The 22,795-nt window shown below is 37.2% G+C and overlaps 1 protein-coding gene across 5 annotated transcripts in view; it reads left to right on the forward strand.

The window, feature by feature from the left end:
- Positions 1-22,795, forward strand: part of LOC136031221 (glutamate--cysteine ligase catalytic subunit-like) — a 76,100-nt gene that overhangs the window by 31,364 nt on the left and 21,941 nt on the right. For all 5 annotated transcript variants that reach the window (XM_065710615.1, XM_065710614.1, XM_065710619.1 and 2 more), the window contains 2 exons: positions 4,509-4,681; positions 16,416-16,570. In XM_065710615.1, the coding sequence (XP_065566687.1) occupies positions 4,509-4,681; positions 16,416-16,570 (328 nt within the window). The remainder of the gene's footprint in view (positions 1-4,508; positions 4,682-16,415; positions 16,571-22,795) is intronic.

Consider the following 22,795-nt stretch of genomic DNA (forward strand, 5'->3'; position numbering starts at 1 on the left):
GGATGTCGAATTGACGTTTCTGCTGCTAGGTCTCCTTTTACTGGGACAGTTAGCAAGGCTCTCGCTAAACCTTGCAGCAGTTGAGATCGAACCCCGGGCCCTACATTGCCAAGCATACCATTAATCTACTGTATCACCGCGGAGACATATATATATATATATATATATATATATATATATATATATATATATATATATATATATATATGTTTTTAACTATGTAGAAATTGCGAATATACAACATTCTTGGCTGTCCCATTGTCTGTGCATATAAATAGATTGTCAGGTTTACGAAACTCTTGAACATGCAACATATAATTGTCCATGGGAAAAACAATCCGTATTCAGATCTATATCTCATTATTATAATGATTGCCCTTGAGCTTTGTTGATGGTGATTGCTAATCGAACATTCCCTGTGTCTCGGTCGTCATTTATATATCCCCCCTGTGCCCCCCGGCGTCCCCGTTGTAGTTGTGTCCCTGTGTCCCGGTCGTCATTTATATTCCCTGTGTCTCGGTAGTCATTTGTGTCCCGGTGTCCCAGTCTGTAATTTCTCTTTGAGTGTCTCGGTCGTCATTTATATTCCCTGTGTCCCGGTGTCCCGGTCGTCATTTGTGTTCCGGTGTCCCGGTCGTCATTTGTGTTCCGGTGTCCCGGTCTGTAATTTCTCTTCGAACATTTCCTGTGTCCTGGTCGTCATTTATCTATCCCCCCTGTGCCCCCGGCGTCCCCATTGTAGTTGTGTCCCTGTGTCTCGGTCGTCATTTATATTCCCTGTGTCCCGGTCGTTATTTTTGTCCCGGTATCCCAGTCTGTAATTTCTCTTTGAGTGTCCCGATCGTCATTTATATTCCCTGTGTCCCGGTGTCCTGGTCGTCATTTGTGTCCCGGTGTCCCGGTCTGTAATTTCATCAGTTGAAAAACATGACGTCAGTCGACAAACAACTTCATGATGACATACAGCTCAATCCTTATAATGACGTCAGTCGACACACAAACATGACGTCAGTCGACAGACACACAAACAAACAACTTATTTATATATATATATATATATATATTTTACCGTGAATGTCTGAAATCTGGTGAATGTCAGCAAAAATATAGTCGCTTGGTGTATGTCCAAAATATTTGTTAAATATCCTTATTTCTGACTTTCACCAAAGAATGTCGACATTCACCATGCATCAATGGTGAATGTTAAGCATCTCTAATGTCTATATTTTATTCTTCGCCTCTCTTTCTGGAAGGAATGGCTGAGAACGTATAACACACAGTACATTTTTTATGAGAAAAGAAAACAATAGTAATAAAAAATTTCACATAGCGCAAATTCTGGATATGACTTAATTACTGAATTCTCTACCATTATCTGATTGCAATATTATAACGTCAAAATATTTTTAATCGTCTGTAATTTAAAGGTGCGTTGCACTTAATTTTAATTTTAATTAAAATTGCGCTTAATTTTAGCAGAAACCACTTCAAAAATTCTTTTAGAGTACTTTTTTTGAAAAAATTAAAACAATTTTTCTTCACAATTCACATCGCACGCTCCTCCTCCAACCTAATCTATTTAAAGCCTCCCTCTTTACACCCTCCCAGGAAGTTCCCATTTCCTTTAAATCTTTATTTATGACATCTTCCCAACCCAGACAAGGACGACCTGCTTTCCGTGTAGCCCCAGACGGTTGGCCAAAAAAGGACAATCTTCGGTAATCTGTCATCCTTCATCCGTAGAACGTGGCCTAGCCATCTCAACCTTTCTTTCATTATAGCCCCGGAAAGCGGGATTGAACCACACTTTTCGTACAACCTACTGTTTGAAATACGGTCAGTCAGTCAGGAAAACATCTAGTAAATTTTCATCTGCTTTTCGGAGTGCCCATGCTTCAGAGCCATATTTGGCCACTGTCATCACTGTAGCTTCCAATATTCTAATCTTGGTTTGTAGACTTATCTTTCTATTCTTCCAAACTTTTTTTAACTGTGAAAAAACACCCTGAGCCTTAGCTATTCTACTTTTAACATCTTCACTGTTCCCACCATCTTTACTAATAATACTACCAAGGTAACTGAAGCTCCCAACCTGATCAATCTTTGCGTTACCTAATATCACCTGTTCATCTTCACTTATTCCTAGCCTTAGTGACTCGTAAAACCTCTAAAAATTATTCATTTTGCTCACACTTTCATCTAATATGCTTAAATCATCAGCATAATCTAAGTCCAGGAGCGTTCTTCCTCCCCATTTGATTCCATGGTCTCCAATATATATATATATATATATATATTGATGCTAAAAACGATGCGACCACCTCTTGAAAAAAATGATCTAATTTTTGCTCTTTGAATGTATATAAATGTGACGTAACTCGCATAATTTTTTGTGACATGAATTCATTCCTTTTTTCTGTCTGCCCTTCACACACATCCTAATAACCTCATTCAATTCCAGGGTAGTTAAGAAATCTTATGTGTGAATTCATTTCCCTTTTCCTACGTGTCATATAGTAACATGTTTTCTTATTCTAGTGTGAAAAATCAGCAACTTCAATTGAATAAATAATTCTGGCGTGAAAATAATTTTTTCCTTTCTGTTTATCCTTCACTGACTCGTGCATGCTAAACTAACACGTTCCTTCATTCCATTTGTAATTCTGCTTTATCATCTAATAGTTGATTTAATGGTGCAACGTTTTCCTTCGTAATTCAATGTGATTTTTGCTGTTTGTTGTTTCCTGCCTTTTTTTAGCTGCTCGGAGTCATTTGTCATCTTGTGTAAATTTGCAAAAGACAAAAATTTTTTAGTAAAAAGAGAAACCGGTTAGGGCACTCTAGAGGGTTTTACCAAATGTTATGTGAAATTATCTGCATTGTAAGTATAACTCTACATTTATTTGTATAGGATTTACTTCGCTTACAGTGTCGAGGTGCTCTAGATTTAGGCCCTTTATCTTAAACTTTAAAATACTGGTGAAACTGTACAACTGTGTGTGGTAAACTAAAATTTTCTTACGTAAGTATAAAGGCACAAGATTAAACCTGAAACTGAATACGTCAGTTCTTAAATACAATGTAAAATGTGTGCAGTTATTAGGGCTATAATGAAAGGAAAGTTGAGATGGCTAGGCCACGTTCGCACGATGAAGGATGACAGATTGCCGAAGATTATCCTTTTTGGCCAACCAACTGGGGCTACACGGAAAGCAGATCGTCCTCGTTTAGGGTGGGAGGATGTCATAAATAAAGATCTAAAGGAAATGACAACTTCTTGGGAAGGAATAAGAGGGAGGCCTTGAATAGATTAGGTTGGAGGAGGAGTGTGCGTATCTGTGTTGGCCTCAGGCGGCTTGGTGCTGCAGTGAGTTATTATTATTAGTAGTAGTAGTAGTATTTAAGTAAATCAACAAGTAATTTAGGAGAACGCTGAATAGTGCTAGTAATCAAATATAAATCGAGGATTTCCCTTTCGTGCCTTAGTCACAAAAATTCAAACCATAAGCAGCAATAATTAAGGTCTTGATTCAACAGTTAGTAAATACATACTCATTGTTTTTCTGAACCTCTGATTTGCTGTAAAAGAAACAAGAGTGTATTAAAAAAAATGTTTATAATATCTAAAAAATGTCTAAATGGTTATAAAATTGGTTAATAATTTGGAAATTGATCCAAAATAAAACAAATTAAAAAAACTTTTTTTCGACTGAAATTGAGGAGAATCATAAAGATTTAAAACGAACAAAAACATTCCGCATATCAGAGGGGCTATACCCTTCTCAATCCCTCGCTCTTTGCGTCGAACTTTTACCTTTAGTCTCAATTCTTCAAAAATGACTGCTGAAACACAAGGGACGTTGAATTGGAATTATAAGCTTTTTAGAGTACTAGAAAACTTTAGCGTAACGAGTGAAGGATTGAAAAGAGGGCATCCCCCCCCCTCCTCATACACGATAGAATTTCTGTTTCTTGAAAGTTTTAATGTTGCTCCTTACTTTCAGTTGAAAAAAAGCTTTTTTTTATTTAATAAACTATCGTTTATCAAACCCTTTAAAACAAAGAAAACATTAAAAAAAAGGAGAGTGGGTATGGTTCACTTGATGATAAGAAAGGAAATCAGTTGTTTTGGGACACTTAAACAGTTACTCAGAGATCTCGGCGAACGTATGAACTAGGGCTGGTTTATGACTGCTCAATTATCTTAAGTTTTTAGCTATAATTTGGAAATAGGCACTTTGAAATGTAAAAAAAAATAAAACATAAAAATAGAAATATTAGGATAAGCATTCTGTTGCCAAAATTGGACTATTTTCTGTCAATTATTTCAGTAAAGTTAGAATTTGGCTACTGTTTTTTAGAAAAATATCACTGGTCAAAACTAAACAAGAGGAGGGATGCCTTAGCTTGTAGTGTCTAAAACGTCGGGTCTTCAAATCGAAATTGTCCTAGTCCAACATACCGTCACTGAATAATTGAATTTCACAGTGATCATGTCTTTTTTATAGACTTGGCTGTCCCGAATTTACAGAGCCTGTGAGCAAGCCAACACCAGATAGAGGAGAATCAAGGTCATTATTTTTTCCAGATGATGCAATATATTCCAGGCATCCCAGGTTTAGGACTTTGACTAGGAATATCAGGGAGCGACGGAAAGAAAAAGTTGCCATTAACATTCCTTGTAAGTACTAGAAACTTTTACCATTGAATAATTGCACCTTTAGTTGACATACAAGAGCTAATAACCATTTAAAAACGCTTTTTATATGCTGTTTTTGCCTAGCTTTTCCTCCCTCTAAAAATCTGCAAGGAAATATAGTCCACCAACGGGAGGAAGCAACACTGGAGAGCAGGCACGTATGCAGGATTTTTTTTTTTTGGGGGGGGGGTTGCAAAACCTTCGAAACAGCAGATATAAAGTAGCACTTTTCTTATTTAGTAACTAAATAAATGCAAAAAGCACGTATATCGGAAAATACAGATTAACTTTAATCTGTCGTATTGTAGCAGATGGGGGGAAGGAGACTGAAGCCTCAAAAGTACGTTTTAGGTTATGCTCAGGTTATGTTTATAGCGATTTAGAACCCGTGATTAATCTATTATATCCCACTGAAAGGGAAATTTTAGGGTTAATAGTGCAATATGTAGTTCTTCTATTGCGAAAACGTCGATTTTAATGAAAAATGATAGTTTCCGAAATTGATCCATTAAAAGCTGTACTTCATCCTGAAAAGGGGGGATAAACGCCCTAATATCAAGGATAATTCTATTTTGCTGTGGAAAGCAACTCTCTTTACAAAAAAAAATAACAGTACAATCGCTATTTACTTCAAAGAGGGTAAAAAGTTAGACAGAAAATGGGTTAATAATTGGGCAGTGACTTGCCCACATAATTGCATGCTGTAAAATTCCAAAGAAAGGCTTTACACATATATCTAGATTCTTAATAAATGTCCTACTTTACCCAGAAAACCCAAGAAACCATGGGGAAATTAAACATTTCAAAAATTTCGGGTGGCGGGGCGAGCCCGAAGCCCCTCCCCCCTGCGTACGTGCCAGCTGGAGAGGAAAGGATTAGAAACTGAGTATGTTGGAATACAAAATACGTCCCAGTTTATTGAGTTAGATACGTGCATCAACTTAACCGAAAATATAAATAAAAAATACATTAGTGGTTTAAAAGATATCCCGTCTTTTTGATCTGTTGCCTAAATTATATTTAACTAATTTTTATTATTAAATAATTATATTTCACGTTTCCGACTTCCAGACTTGCATTTCAGCGTCACAAAATATCCAAATTATAATTTTGGTTATAAGATAATCGTTATAAATATTGTATACAATACAATTTCTTTCGATACAATACTCAATGTTTACCATCATTTTTCATACAGTTAAGTAACATTAAACCTTAGTCACCTAAAACTCGTTTTGAAGGGACTATATTTTGATCTTGCACGGCCGTATTATATTTACCGGGTCATTTTACTAGACTTAAGTGCACAAACTGTGGAACGGAAAGGGAAAATCAGATTTTTTGTTCGAAGGGCCCGTGAAAAGTTAGGGAAGCGTCTCCTGTGCGGTACAGTTGCGGAGTAAAACAAATGACCATGTTCATTGGATTGGCCCCGAGCCCTTTGAAGGTGCGACAAAAATACTCAGTGCTATCTCTAACTAAATGTAATCTGATCTAATTAGCCTTTCATATAAATACTATTGACAAGAATGTAGCCTACCCACACATAGGCTCGATTCAGCATGGACACCCAAGTCCATAATGTATAGCTTTTGACCAGATTTTTTTTGAATAATTTGTGCTAGCTCACCTGATAAATGAACCAATGAAGAGTTATTTTGAAAACCTATCTTTCATGTCCCCTCCCACAAATTGGAAGGGAGAGGGCTTAATTCCCAGTAAGTATAGCTTGGATGTGACGTCCCTTTCCTGTATATGTGTTAAAGGGATAATTTAGAGACATTGTCTCATCTTCCTCACTCGATGAGGTTGAATTGATCCTAGATTTGGAGAAGGCATAACATGAAAATTAAGTACAACTTCTAGTTACCGAAATCTCCTGTTGTTTTGTGACATTAGCTTCAATTGGTTTTTCATTATGCATGATCTAATATGAAGTGGCCTACAAGAGGTAAATTTTTCACATTGTTCTGTCCTGAAGTTAAAGATCCTTGTGTATGCCTCACTTTTGTGTTTGGGTCTCAGGTTTATTTAATACTTATTTTTTATAATGTTTGATTTATTGGCTTTATATTCTCGTGTTTTCATAGGTTTGCCTCTTATTAGGGACATAAGACAGTGTTACAGAAGGAAGTGTATTTCAATGATAGAGTAAAACTGCTTGGAAGGGTCAATAAACAAGTATCATTAAGAAACCTCAAGTCTTATTTCTAAATTTTCTGTAAGCTCATTTGCATTGTTATAATGCACCAAGTCTTCATCTTGACAGTAGTCTTATCTGAAGCGTATATCGCGTCTGTGAAAATGGAATATTTTATTACCCTTTTATTTTCATTGTACATATTTATCAACACATCATGAAAAATCAGAGGTCAATCGAAACAAAATTACTGCAGTTCACTAATAAGGAGTGATGGCTGAATTCAGTATTAGCTATCAGAGTTCGTATGACATGAATTCGTGTTAACTTTGGCTTTGCAAGCTGTGTATATCAAAGAGTATGGCAACTTGTAACAGTGGAAGCTGGCGCTAGTGTCGAAAAGAAAATCGCAAGCACCATCTATTCTTGACGTCAATTTAACATTAAACTACTGTGTAGCTCTCCCTTCTGGTGCTTTAAAATGCAGAGCAGAATGAGGAGAGTAGAATTTTATCCTCCAAAGGCCCGCCAGCTAACAGTAAATTAGCCTACTTAGCCTGAAATGTTTTTCCAAGCTAACCTAGCCCTAGTTAGTGCAAGCTAGATTTTAACTTATAAGTAATCAAAAAGTTCGTGGTAACGAACTGTAGTAAGGAGCGACCCGGCTCAAAAGTAAACGAAACTCTAAGAAACGGAATTTTAATACCAATAGACATAAAAAGAATCGGATTTTTATGCTAATTTTAATTATATAAGTTTCATCAAATTTAGTCTTACTCATCAAAAGTTACGAGCCTGAGAAAATTTGCATTGTTTTGGAAAATAGGGGGAAACACCCCCTAAAAGTCGTACGATCTTAACGAAAACCACACCATCGCATTCACCGTATCATAGAACCCTACTGTAGAAGTTTCTAGTTCTTATCTACAAAAATGTGGAACTTAGTATTTTTTGCCAGAAGACCAATCACGGGTGCGTGTTTATTTGTTTGTTTGCTTGTTTTTTCTCCCTGGGGTGATCGTATCGACCAAGTGGTCCTAGAATGTCGCGAGAGGGCTCATTCTAACGGAAATGAAAAGCTCTAGTGTCCTATTTAAGTGACCAAAAAAATTGGAGGGCACCTAGGCTCCCTCCCACGCTTACCTTTTCCCCAAAGTCAACGGATCAAAATTTTGAGATAGCCATTTTATTCAGTATACTTGAAAAACATAATAACTATGTCTTTGGGGCTGACTTACTCCCCCACAGTCCCCAGGGGAGGGGCTGCAAGTAACAAACTTTTACCAGCGTTTATATGCAGTAATGATTATTTGGAAGTGTACAGACCTTTTCAGGATAATTTTTTGGTTGGGGGGTTGAGGGCAGGGAGCTACGGTGGAGGATCTTCCCTGAGAGGAATTTGTCATGGGAGAAGAGAAATCCCATGAAGGGGGCGCAGGATTTTCTAGCATTATTTAAAAAAAAACAGTGAAAAAATAAATATGAAAAAGTTTTTTCAACTGAACGTAAGGACCAGCATTAAAACTTAAAACGATCGGAGATTATTACGCATATTGGGGACTCATCTCTTCCTAAATACCTCGCTCTTTACGCTAAAGTATTTTTAGTAGTTTCAACTATTTATTCTACAGCCTTTGTGATTCAGGGGTCAATCTTAAAGAATTGGGACAAAATTAAAGCCTTAGTGTAAAGACTGAGGTATTAACGAGGGGGCAAACCCCCTCATATACATAATGATAATAATATACGAATATAGAAGTTCCTTACGTAAGTTAATTTGTAAGTTATGTATATTTTTTACTAATAGAAACGTTCGTTAAACATTAAAAATTCTAGTTGCCTTTTTAAGTAACCGAAAAATTGGAGGGCAACTAGGCCTCCTCTCCCACCCTTTTTCTCAAAATCGTCTGATCAAAACTAAGAGAAAGCCATTTAGCAAAAAAAATAATACGCAAATTCCGTTTTAATTATTCGCGTGCGGAGAGCCAAAATAAAAACATGCATTAATTCAAAAACGTTCAGAAATTAAATAAAAACAAGAGCTAAGAGCTCATATGGCACTTGTGACGAGGCGAGAAGAGCTAAGAGCCAAGAGATCATATGGTATGAGCTCTAACAAAATTCTATGAATCAATAGATTGATTTAAAAAGGAAAATAAGAGGCTTAATGCCGGTCAAGATTTAAAATAAGAGCTCTGAGTCACAAAGTCCTTCTAAATATCAAAATTTATTAAGATCCGATCACCCACTCGTAAGTTATAAATCCCTAATTTTTTCTAATTTTTCCTCTCCCTTTTGCCCCCCAGATGGTCGAATCTGGGAAAACGACTTTATCAAGTCAAATTGTGCAGCTCCCTGACACGCCTACCAATTTTCATCGCCCTAGCACGTCCAGAAGCACCGAACTCGCCAAATCACTAAACCCCTCCCCCCCAACTCCCCCAAAGAGAGCGAATCCAGTACGATTCTGTCAATCACGTATCAAGGACATTTGTTTATTCTATCCACCAAGCTTCATCCCGATTCCTCCACTCCAAGTGTTTTTCCAAGATTTCCCCCTCCAACTCCCCCCAATGTCAAAAGATCTGGTCGGGATTTGAAATAAGAGCTCTGAGACATGAATTCCTTCTAAAAATCAAATTTCATTACGATCCGATCATCTATTCGTAAGATAAAAATACCTCAATTTTCATGTTTTCCAAGAATTCCGGTTTCCCCCTCCAACTCCCTCGAATGTCACAGGATCTGGTTGGAATTTGAAATTACAACTTTAAAGCACAAGATCCTTCTAAATATCAAATTTCATTAAGATCTGATCACCCTTTCGTAAGTTACAGATACCTCAATTTTCAAAATTACACCCCCCCCCAATTCCACCAAAGAGAGCAGATCCGGTCCAGTTATGTCAGTCACGTATCTTAGACAGGTTTCTATTCTTCCCATCCAGTTTCATCCTGATCTCACCGCTTTAAGTATTTTCTAAGATTTCCGGTCTCCCCAACTGCTCCCCTCCCCAATTACGCTTGATCCGGTTGATATTTAAAATAAGATATCTGAGTTACGAGGTCCTTCTAAATATGAAGTTTCATGAAGATCCGATCACTCCTTCGTAAGTTAAAATACGTCATTTTTTCTTATTTTTCATAATTACCCCCCCCCCTCCCCCAATTGAGCGGATCCGTTCCAATTATGTAAATCACGTATGCAAGACTTCTGCTTATTTTTCCAACCAAGTTTCATCCCAATCCCTCCAATCTAAGCGTTTTCCATCATTTTAGGTTTCCCCACCCCAAACTTCCCCCAATGTCACCAGATCCGGTCAGGATATAAAATAAGAGCTTTGAGACACGATATCCTTCTAAATATCAAATTTCGTGGAGATCCAATCACCCGTTCGTAAGTTAAAAACGCCTCATTTTTTCTAATTTTTCAGAATTAACCCCTCCCCCCCAACTACCCCAAAGAGAGTTGATCCGTTCTGGTTATGTCAATCATGTATCTAGGACTCGAGTTTTTTTTCCACCAAGTTTCATCCCGATCCCTCCACTCTAAGTGTTTTCCAAGTTTTAGGTTCCCCCTCCCAACTCCCCCCAATGTCACCAGATCCAGTCGGGTTTAAAATAAGAGCTCTGAGCCACGATATCCTTCTAAATATCAAATTTCATTGAGATCCGATCACCCGTTCGTAAGTTAAAAATACCTCTTTTTTTTATTTTTCAGAAATACCCCCACCAACTACCCCAAAGAGAGCGGATCCGTTCCGTTTATGTCAATCATCTATATAGGACTTGTGTTTATTTTTCCCGCCATGTTTCATCCCGATCCCTCCACTCTAAGTGTTTTCCAAGTTTTAGGTTTCCCCCTCCCAACTCCCCGCCCCCGTCACCAGATCCGGTCGGGATTTAAAATAAGAGCTCTAAGACACGATATCCTTCTAAACATCAAATTTCATTGAGATCCGATCACCCGTTCGTAAGTTGAAAATACCTCATTTTTTCTAATTTTTAAGAATTACTCCCCCACCCCCAACTACCCCAAAGAGAGCGAATCAGTTCCGATTATGTCAATCATGTATCTGGGACTTGCGCTTATTTTTCCCATCAAGTTTCATCCCGATCCCTCCACTCTAAGTGTTTTCCAAGATTTTAGGTTTCCCCCCTCCAACTCCCCCCAATGTCATCAGATCCGGTCGGGATTTAAAATAAGAGCTCTGAGACATGAATTCCTTCTAAAAATCAAATTTCATTACGATCCGGTCATCTATTCGTAAGTTAAAAATACTACATTTTTTCTAGTTTTTCCGAATTAACCGGCCCCCCACTCCTCCCCCCAGATGGTCAAATCGGGAAAACGACTATTTATAATTTAATCTGGTCCGGTCCCTGATACGCTTGCCAAATTTCATTGTCCTAGCTTACCTGGAAGTGCTTAAAGTAGCAAAACCGGGACTTTAGGTTTCCCCCCTCCAACTCCCCCCAATGTCATCAGATCCGGTCGGGATTTAAAATATGAGCTCTGAGACACAATATCATTCTAAACTCCCCCCCCCCCAGATGGTCAAATCGGGAAAACGACTATTTCTAATTTAATCTGGTCCGGTCCCTGATACGCTTGCCAAATTTCATCGTCCTAGCTTACCTGGAAGTGACTAAAGTAGCAAAACCGGGACCGACAGACAGACAGACCGACAGAATTGGCGATTGCTATATGTCACTTGGTTAATACTAAGTGCCATAAAAACAAGTTTTTTTAACTGAAAATAAGGAACAACATTAAAACTTAAAACGAATGGAAATTACTCCGTGTATGAAAGGGATTGTTCCTCCCTCAACGTCCTGCTCTTAACGCTAAAGTTATTTACTGTTTAATAAAGTAAAATTGAGAGAAAGAGTAAAACTTTAGCGTAAAGAGCTGGACGTTGAGGGAGGAACAGCCCCTTTCATACACGGAGTAATTTCTGGTCGTGTTAAGTTTTAATGTTGCTCCCTACTTTCAGTTAAATAAGCTTGTTTTTTATTTAATTCTTGAAAAAGAATGCTAATTAATTATCACTGACAGAGCAATTTTGCTTGTTATCCTATAATATTGCAGAATAATATATTGAATTTCCAGTTTCTTGCCTTTTTAAATGAATTCACTGGACACTTGACTTCCATCGGTGCTATAAATATTTATCCATATCATCCCAGGTTAAAGTGCACAGAAATTAAAATAAATAGCCAGGTCAAACTCAAAACGAGAAAAAATTAATATGAGTAGAGCTGATAACCCCCATGTCTTCTCAAGACCAGAACACAATTTGCGCTTTACTGAAAAAAAAAACAAAACAACAAAATCAAATAAATGATCGTGGATTGTTATTTTGATTGACATATACTGATGTTTATTCCTTAAAAGTTTTGATAATTTTTATTTATGGAAGTAAAAAAAATGAAAACATTTCAAACGTATTTTGTTTTCAGTAAAGCGCAAATTGTGTTCTGGTCTTGAGAAGGCATGGGCGTTATCAGCCCTATTCATGTTAATTTGTGCTTGTTTTGAGTCTGACTTGGCTATTTAGTGTAATTTCCATTAGGTTTGAGTTTCATTTATTTATTAATAGTGATTTGTGGTAGTTTTACGCTTGGATGATTTTTTTATTTTATTTTCGCTCATTCTTGGCTTAATTGAGCTCTTTACTTATCTTTGAAAAACTTGTTTTGCGGAAAAGTTTTTTGAAGTAATTTCTGTTCGTTTTTATTGACATAGTCTTTTGCATGGAAAAAGTAATATTTTATATCTTTTCAGTTTTTATGGCACTTGGTATTAACCAAGTAACTTATAGCAATCGCAAATTCTGTCGGTCCCGGTTTTGCTACTTTAGGCACTTCCGGATAAGCTAGGACAATGAAATTTGGCAGGCGTATCAGGGGTCGGACCATATTAAATTAGAAATAGTCTTTTTCCCGATTTGACCATCTGGGGAGGAGTGGGGGGCCAGTTAATTTGAAAAAAGTAGAAAAAATGAAGTATTTTTAACTTACGAACGGTCGATCAGATCTTAATGAAATTTGATGTTTGGAAGGATATCGTGTCTCAGAGCTGTTATTTTAAATCCCGACCGGAACTGGTGACATTGGGGGGAGTTGGGAGGGGGAAACCTAAAATCTTGGAAAACACTTAGAGTGGAGGGATCGGGATGAAACTTGGTGGGAAAAATAAGCACAAGTCCTAGTTACATGATTGAAATAACCGGAACGGATCCGCTCTCTTTGGGGTAGTTGGGGGGGGGGTTAATTCTGAAAAATTAGAAAAAATGAGGTATTTTTAACTTACGAACGGGTGATCGGATCTCAATGAAATTTGATATTTAGAAGGATATCGTGTCTCAAAGCTCTTATTTTAAATCCCGATCGGATCTGGTGACATTGGGGGGAGTTTGGGGTTGGGAAACCTAAAATCATGGAAAACGCTTAGATTGGAGGGATCGGGATGAAACTTGGTAGAAAAATAAGCAGAAGTCTTATATACGTGATTTACTTAATTGGAACGGATCTGCTCTATTGGGGGGGGGGATAATTCTGAAAAATTTGAAATTCAATTCGCTCTCTTTGGGGGAGTTGTGGGGGGAGGGGTTTTCAGTGATTTGGCGAGTTTGGTACTTCTAGACGTGCTAGGACGATGAAAATTGGTAGGCGTGTCAGGGAGCTGCACAAATTGACTTGATAAAGTCGTTTTCCCAGATTCGACTATCTGGGGAGCTAAAGGGAGAGGGAAAATTAGAAAAAATTAGGTATTTATAACTTACGAGTGGGTGATCAGATCTTAATGAATTTTGATATTTAGAAGGACGTCGTGACTCAGAGCTCTTATTTTAAATCCTGACCGGCATTAAGCCTCTGATTTTCCTTTTAAATCAATCTATTGATTCTTAGAAGTTTGTTTGAGCTCATGCCATATGATCTATTGGCTCTTAGCTCTTCTTGTCTCGTCACAAGTGCCATATGAGCTTTTAGCTCTTGTTTCTCAAAGAATCCATAGTATGGGTTGCTATTTGTATGTTAGAAAAGATTTTTCAACTATTTTTAATCCTGACACAGAGAGTATTTTTTATTTTAATTTTATAGCCTCTGAAGTTGGCCTGAAAAATAAAACTTAATATCATTCCTAAAAGATTCTATCTATGCTCTTTGACACCCTGGATACACTTACACTCTTTTTATTTATTTAAATTGTAAGAGCAGAAGTAGTTGTAGTATCCCCCAATCGCTCTCAATATATTGCTGAGGTGTCTTATTGGCAACCATAAACACAATGCCTTAAAGTAACATTTAGTTTTAAAGCATATCGGGCCAATTTCATAATTAGGGAGGGGGTTGAAATGCCTAGTATTCCTAAAGACACTAGTCGCTGGACCGTTCTACTATGGTGAACAAAATGGCTGTCTCAAAATTTTGACTGGATGCGTTTGGAAAATAAAGGGGCTTGAGAGAATGGCTGCTTGCCCTTCAATCTCTTGTTACTCTTAAAAAGGGCAACAGAACTTTTGTTTTCGAATTGAATTAGCTCGTTTAAAAGTTTCAATGATATTTCTAGCTATTAAAGAGTGATGCTGCCTATGGTATTGCTTATATGCCCTTTTTAAAACTGCATGCATACAGTTTTTCCTTTAGCTGAAACTCCTAAACGTTCCCTAAAAGTTTCATCTTAATACTTTTAGCGTCATTAGTTACATTAACTGTAGTGATAGTATTAAAAGTATACATATAGTTCCTTCTGGCTAGTTCAAAATCCCCCACAACTTACCCTTAAACCTTAAAGCTTAACCTGTACCTTTGTATACTTTTTGAAATTTCATGTCAATGCTCTCAGCCCTACGAGTAGTTGCAATAGAAGTAGTAGTAGTAGTAAATGTAGCAGTAAAAGTAGTATTAGCATAACTGTGCACATATCTACTAATAATTCTTTTTAAAGACGGCATAAAAACGTTTAAAGTTTTTATGGCACTTGGTATTAACCAAGTGACATATAGCAATCGCAAATTCTGTCGGTCTGTCGGTCCCGGTTTTGCTACTTTAGGCACTTCCAGGTAAGGCAGGACGATCAAATTTGGCAGGCGTATCAGGGACCGGACCAGATTAAATTAGAGATAGTCGTTTTCCCGATTTGACCATCTGGAGGGGAGTGGGGGGCCCGTTAATTCGGAAGAAATAGAAAAATTGAAGTATTTTTAACTTACGAACGGTTGATCAGATCAATTGGCTATCTCAAAATTTTGATTGGATTTGACTGGGAAAGTTCTGGTTGTGGGTGGGGGGTTAGTTGCCCTCTGATCACTTTCGACTATTAAAAAAGGCACTATCCGTTTCAATTTCTAATTAAATGAGCTTTTTCCTAAGTTTCTACGGCAACAAATGGCCGTCTCAAAAATTTCCATCAGATCATTACGGGAAAATACGAGGTGTGGAGGGGGTATCCACCCTCCCATCACTCTTAATCTCAAAAAGGACATCACAACTACTGATTAGCAATCCAATAAGCCTCCTGCGAAGTTCATACGATCACCCTTTTTTTTATAAACCTTATGTGTCCCCAGGGCTTAACTTACAACCCTTGCCCAGAGGGGTGTAGGTTGTGGGTGTCATCCTCATATACATAATTTCCGGACCTTTCAAATGCGTAAAACAAAATGGCTATCTCGAAATTTTGATTGGGTGTATTTGGGGAAATTGTGGACGTGGGAGGGGGATTAGTTGCCCTCCAATCACTTTCGACTATTATAAAGGGCACTAGCCCTTTGAATTTCCAATCGAGTGAGCCCTTTTCAAAGCTTCTACGACAACTCCTTCGTTGCGAAGTGGCCTGGTCTAAAACCAAAAAAAAAATGACTAAATAATACATTATACCCACATCACTCTTTACTTAGGCAGCGCTATTGCGCTGCCTATGAGAAGAAAAGAAAAACTTCAAATAAGGCTTTCAACAGTATATAAAACTAAACCATTCAAACGCTAAATATTTTGGCCTCATCCAGTGACTATCATTAGCTGAAAAAAGCACAGACAGATTTTTCAAAAAATAACATATTTGAAGCAATATTGGATGTTTAAGCCTCATCCAAGATGTTGGAAAATTCCATCCCGTTATTGTTTGCTATCTAAATTTTCTTCGTGTAATATATCCTATTTGTAGTTTCTTTATATTCCCAGCTGTATTCAGGGTATGTTGTGATATTTACCATCCGTTTTTCTCATTTTATTCTTTATTCTAAATTGATTGTGTCACGGGACTCCTCTTTTTTTCATATACAAAGTTAGATAAAATTGTTGATTCAATTTCAGAAGAAACGGAAAACGGGCCAAAAAAAAACTAATTAAGAAAGTGAAAGGTTTTTTGCCAGTTTCTTGTTAATTTTTATTTAGATGAAAGACAGTGTTGCTTAAGAAATTATTTAAAGTTTTGATTTTGTACTATGTCACAGTTTTACGAATTGTCCGTGTTCTTATATTTTATAATATGTACCAATGACAAAGTTCAAAACCCTATTATTTGCTGTTGTGGTAATTTACAATTCGTTGCATATTAAACTTTTAACAGTATTTAGAGATGTAAAGACACCTTGGCCATATTTGGAAGACCTTACCAAATTTGGAGCGGATGAACAAGCTGCCGGTTCTAATAAACCTAATTCTATTTATATGGATGCTATGGGATTTGGTATGGGATGCTGCTGCCTTCAAATGACATTCCAGGTAAAATTGCCTAGGGTTCCTAGCAATAACATAACGATTAGATGGTAATCACTTTGACGATTGAGGCATTTGTTATATCTGTGAGCAAACTATGCATTACCTTCCTCATAAAATTTCGCCGTCGGTAATTTAAAATGATTTATGGCTGTTTTTTGAGCCCCTTGTCCGTTTGGAAGCGCCTGCCCCTCAAGCTTCATCTTCGTTGGGTTACACGAGCGCTGTGAGGACTAGCATTGTTATGAATCAGGTTAAGTTGGCGTACTTCTTCGTCTGCTTTGATTGCCCATTCTAGATACCTGGCTCAATAGTAACCAAAATTCTTAAAAAACGAAATTTTTATACCAATAGTTACATCAAAAGAATCGTATTGTACGATTCTTGTTCTTACTATAAAATCGTAGAACCTGATTTTAAATATATTAGTTTTATCAAGTTTAGTCTTACCCATAAAAAGTTACGTTCCTGAGAAACTTTGCCTTATTTTAGAAAATAGGGGGAAACACCTCCTAAAAGTCATAGAATCTTAACGAAAATCACACTGTCAGATTCATCGTATCAGAGAACCCAACTATGGAAGTTTCAACCTCCTATCTACAAAAATATGGAATTCTGTATTTTTTGCCAGAAGACAGATCACGGATGCGTGTTTATTTGTTTGTTTGTTTTTTTTTTGTTTTTGTTTTTTTGTTTTCAGGGTCACTGTATCGACCCAGTGGTCCTAGAATGTCGAGAGAGGTCTCATTCTAATTGAAATTAAAAGTTCTAGTATCCTTTTTAAGTGACCAAAAAATTGGAGGGCACCTAGGCCCCCTCCCACGCTCATTTTTTCCCAAATTCGCCAGATCAAAATTTTGAGATATTCATCATAGTCGAAAAACCTAATAAATATGTCTTTGGGGCGACTTAATCTCCCACAGTCCCCGGGGGAGGGGCTGCAAGTTACAAACTTTGACCATTGTTTACGTATAGTAATGGTTTTTGGTAAATGTACAAACTTTTTCAGGGGAGACTCTTTCGCGTTGGGGGGGAGAGGGGGGGGGGTCCGTGGGAGGATCTTTTCATGGAGGAATTTATTATGAGGGAAGAGAATTTTCATGAAAGAGGCGCAGGATTTTCTTGCATTATTTAAGAAAAACAATGAGAAAATAATTAAAAAAAAGAGGGCTTTTTTCAACTGTAAGTAAGGAGTGGCATTAAAACTTAAACGAATAGGAATTGTTACGTATATGAAAGGGGCTGTTCCCTTCTCAGTGTCCCGGTCTTTACGCTAAAGTTTTCATTGTTTTAAAAAGTGGAATTGTGACAAAGAGTCAAACTTTAGCGTAAAGAGGGGGACGTTGGGGCGAGGCAGTCCCTTTCATATACGGAATCATTTCTGTTTGTTTTAAGTTTTAATGTCGCTCCTTACTTTCAGTTGAAACAACTTGTTTGTTTTTTCATTTAATCCCAATAGGAATCTACAGTAATTGTTATGCCTGGCAGCCTGAACTCCACAAGCAATACGCCTTTTCGGTCCAGAAAACAGTTATCATAACCTTGCGGCTGTTGAACGTTTATTTGAATTTTGGGACTTGTTCGGGTAATTTTTGTAAATTCATTACTGCGTATTTTTGTGAATGTCCATCATATAGTCCCGATTTAGTGCCTTGTGGTTTCCATCTTTTTCTTGACATTAAAGAAGTGCCTTAGGAGGAGGGGCAGCGCTTCCGAGCTGACGAGAAGCTCTAAAAAACCTTTGCAACTTAATTCAAATTATAGGCGATACATTTTATGTAGAATTATTAAGCCTGTTCACGGATATGACAAATGCCTTAATCGTGTAGGTGATTATGTAGAGCTGTAGCCGTGATTCAAACATTATTTTGTTAATATTTGTTTTTTGTTATTCTGGTGTTTTTCTTTACAGTGATAGTGATGTTGAAAAAAAAAATAACCTCTTAGACGTATTTATATATTCTATTTAGCAGTGTTTCCAGGGTCAATGCTCAGTAATAATAAATAATTAATAGCATATAGAAACTCTTAAAAATGACAATATTTGAATAAGATTGCATAAAGTTTCGTTTCAGTTTGTGAGTATGGTTTCTCGATATTATTAAGCATTCTGGGTGCAAAGGATAGGATTTTATTTGTTTGAAGCTGAACAGCAGCAAGTCGAGATTTAGCGGAAACAACTCGCTATGAGGAAAGGTTTAATATTGCACTGAGAAAGAACTTTCCGTTATTAAGTTTTACGCCTTTCTGTCTAGCTCGCATAAGTACAGCAGTCATGTTAGCCTTACACTCTTTGGATTTTGAAGCACAATTGTTAATTTCATAAATGATTGTCTTCGAATAATGCTTCACCCTTCTCTGAAACTCCCACTGAGCTAAAATCAATGCAAGGGGCATCGTTTTGAATATCGAGCGGCCAAAGGGTGTACATTTTGTCTGTGTCGATTATAGTTCTTCGTCTAGGCAGGGTGACTAATAATCATGTCAGGAATCGATTTTAGCGAAGGATGTAGCTCTTATATTTCATTGAATTGCCTCCTCAAACGCAAATACAGGATGGTTAGATCTTTTAATCGGTATTTTTGTGAAGTTTTTGTGGGCAATGCGGATACGCAGTTATCCACTGGACTTTTCGACCACTCCTTTGGTAAGCCCAATTAGTGGCCAGAAGATTGGCTCAATTCTTTCTGGATCATCGTTATTATAATTGAGTTTATACTGTTTAGCGCTAATGGGACATGTTTTGCTGGTTTTATAGAAGGATGATAATCATCTTTCAGGGTAATTCTGGGTTTGTCTTCTACTTCCCCGATACATTAAAGAAGGTATGAAGATTCTTTGAATAAGGGCGCGTTATCATTATTATTTTCAGAGTCCGTAGTGATCACAACAGACTGGTTTGGTTCAACGGTCGGGGGGGGGGGGTTCACAACGATGCACACTGCCATTTTTCTATGTAAAGCGTATTTCATCTGGGCTGATGATTCTCACTCTTAGACCACAAATGCTTGCAAGGATATGTTCCAAGAGGGTCAGAAAGAAATTTTCCCCGAGTAGCAAGCATTGCCAGGAGTTTCTTTTTTGAACTTGGTTTATTTGAGAGTATCTCGAATTTTTCTCTTTTGGCACATTTTTAAATGTATTCCTATTCTCCATAGGGAGTAAATTTAAGTCTGACAAAAGGTACTAGCTTCATCGAGTGAAATCTGTGCCTATCAATGTTTACATTGAGTTGATAGCTCTTCCTTTACTTCCACAGACTCTTGTATTATGGTTTTGTTCTTGACTGTCACTACAGGTTTTCCCTTTTTGCTGAAAATTCGCGTTTAGGGACGTACGGTCCATCGCAATACAATTTTTTCGGAATAAAAAGAAATAGTCTTTACTTTTTTTTTTCTGATAGCGTTGATTTCTCGTTTCAAAGTAGAGTGAGATATGTAACTGGCCTGCTCTGGAAAAGATGTCTTGAGTTGAACCTGAGTCTCTGTGAAGGCTTAGGCTATTCTTATAGATCGGACTAGAGTAAAATCTACTTCAAGTTGAACGAGGATGTTATGTGTTTTTAAAGAAGTTATTCGACAATTTAGTTCCTCTTGAAATTTAAATAACAAGGCTATTGAAACCATGAACAGCAATTTTTAGTCCAGTTGCAAAGTGCTCAACAAAATCATCTCCTGTTTGCTCACAGAAGACATTGCCAGACAAACAAACATTGCCAGAAGATCTGGTGAGATTTTGGGCCAGAATTCTCATTGAAGTTTCACGTATTTTCTAGGTTTTCTGCATCCCAGCTGATGACAAAGGAAAGGTCTCCTAAATCCTTTATGAATTTAGTTATTCACGGTTCCTGTCACCATGCAAAACATTATCCTACGGTCAGATTGTATATTCAATGAGTATATTCAATCTGAAAAAGGCTCGTGCCAGCTTTGCCTCTCACTCAGACTATATGTCTTGTTTTTATGGCACTGGTTATTAACCAAGTGGCATAAAGCGATCGCAAATTCTGTCGGTCTGTCTGTCCGTCTGTCGGTGTGTCTGTCCCGGTTTTGCTACTTTAGGCACTTCCAGGTAAGCTAGGACGATGAAATTGGGTAGGCCTATCAGGAACCAGACCAGATTAAATTAGAAACTGTCGGTTCCAAGATTCGACCATCTGGGGGGGGGGCGGTTAAATCGGCAAAATTACAAAAAAGGAGGTATTTTCAACTTACGAACGGGTGATCGGATCTTGATGAAATTTTATGTTGGGAAGGGTATCGTGTCTCAGAGCTCTTATTTTAAATCCCGGCCGGATCATGTGACATTGGGGGGAGTTGGGGTCGGGAAACCTAAAATGAAGTGAGCTGAAGGGAAAGGAAAATTTAGAAAAATTGAGGTATTTTTAACTTACGAGTGGGTAATCGGATCTTAACGGATTTTTGACCTCATGACTCAAAGCTCTTATTTTTAATCCTGACCGGCGTTAAGCCTCTGATTTTCCTTTTAAAGCAGTCTATTGATTCTTAAAATTTCACTAGAGCTCATGCCATATGAGCTCTTCGCTCTTGGCTCTTCCGACCTCGTCACAAGTGCCATAAGAGCTCTTAGCTCTTGTTTTTTTCAATTAGCCATGGCTTGACGGCAACTTGGTTTTCATTCAAATTAATCCCCACGCAATAAATAGTTGAGAAAATACAAACAACTACTAAATGTTACAAGGGGGATTAACAATTACAATTTAACAAAATAACACCGCGGATGCATAACACGGGCTCCTTTGGGAATTTGAAAGGGGAAGGGGGGGGGGTGAAAGGTAAAAAGAAGATCATTTGCCAGAAAAATGTTATATTTATTTTGGAAAATTCATATTATGTTGTACAATATGCATATTTGGTCTCCCTAGGGTAATTGTTGTCCTCTTGCATTCCCTTGTGCGTGTCCTTAAGAGCCATCCAGATTCATGGATCTAGTTGTCCAATCATGCTTGTCTTTAAGATATTCAAAAGAGTCCTCATTCCAAAGAGGGTCGATTATAAGAGCCAAAAGGGGAAAGAAGGTGTATTGGCAATTAAGACAAGGTTTAAAAGGAACCAACGAAAAAAAATGACGAAGGCTAAGAGAATTGAAAGAAAACTAAGATGACAGTCTAATTATCGTTATCATTGAAAAGAAGCTAATTATCTTTACAGATCGCAGAAATTGTAGAAGGCGTAATAAATTACTTATTGATTTATCTTTCTAATGACTATTTTCTGAGCTAGTACATAAATTTGCCATCAGTCTTAAGTGAAAAATATATTTTGTTGCTCAAATTGTCTTATTTATTTGTTGAATGTTTGTAATTGTGTATACATGCAGGGGGATGAGGAACGATATTGTTCTTCCCTCTCAGCCCCAGACCTTGTATTTGGCTTGCTAAGACGTTGAATTTTCAAGGAGTAGGGCCTAAAAATGAACCCTTGTAAACAGCGAGAGGGCCCCGTGGGAACTAAACTCTTCAGCACTCAAGGGTCAATATATTAATTAAGAAAACGTACAACTAAATTACCGCTTGTTTATTTTCTATCTGATTGTTTTTCGCCTCTTTTTTATGTTTTATTGACTTTTTTGATTTCCTAGTTTTGTTTGTTATATTTTTTTTTATTTTTTGGACAGTTATGAACCTTATGTATGCATGTATATTCATGTTTTTAATTTTATTGTTTTGTTTCTTTTTTTACAACTTTTATAAAAATGATGATGCATTGTTTTGCCAGTTTACTTGTATCTGTATGGTTTGCAATGGTTTTAATTCTTTGTCTTTTCATTTTAATATTGCAGGAGGGGGTGCGAAAAGGTGCTAGTGATTTTTTTTTAAATGAAACAATTCCTTGCTACTTTCAACTATCGATTTTATGCTTTACTTTTGATCTATTGTTTCTGTTAACAAAACAAAAATCCATTCTATGGGTAATTAAGACGACAAGAAAATATTCAAAAAAGGAGAAATTTTTTAGTGATTCAGCGAAAAAACAAACTACTAAAAACTTAGTTTAAACAAACACATAAATATGGCAAGAAAATGAACAAAAAGACAAAAACGTTACATAAAAATAAAATAAAAGCGAATAGAAAAACTTCCAAATAAAGACCATCATAGTATGATGTATAGTCGAAGCTGGGGTTCCACTATCCCTGAATTTTCAGGGGTCTCCCCGAAAATCTATATCTCCCCGAAAAAAATTTGGCTCTCCGAATCCCGATTATCAC

Source organism: Artemia franciscana, chromosome 9 (genome assembly GCF_032884065.1).
Source record: "Artemia franciscana chromosome 9, ASM3288406v1, whole genome shotgun sequence".
NCBI classification, from domain to species: Eukaryota; Metazoa; Arthropoda; class Branchiopoda; order Anostraca; family Artemiidae; genus Artemia; species Artemia franciscana.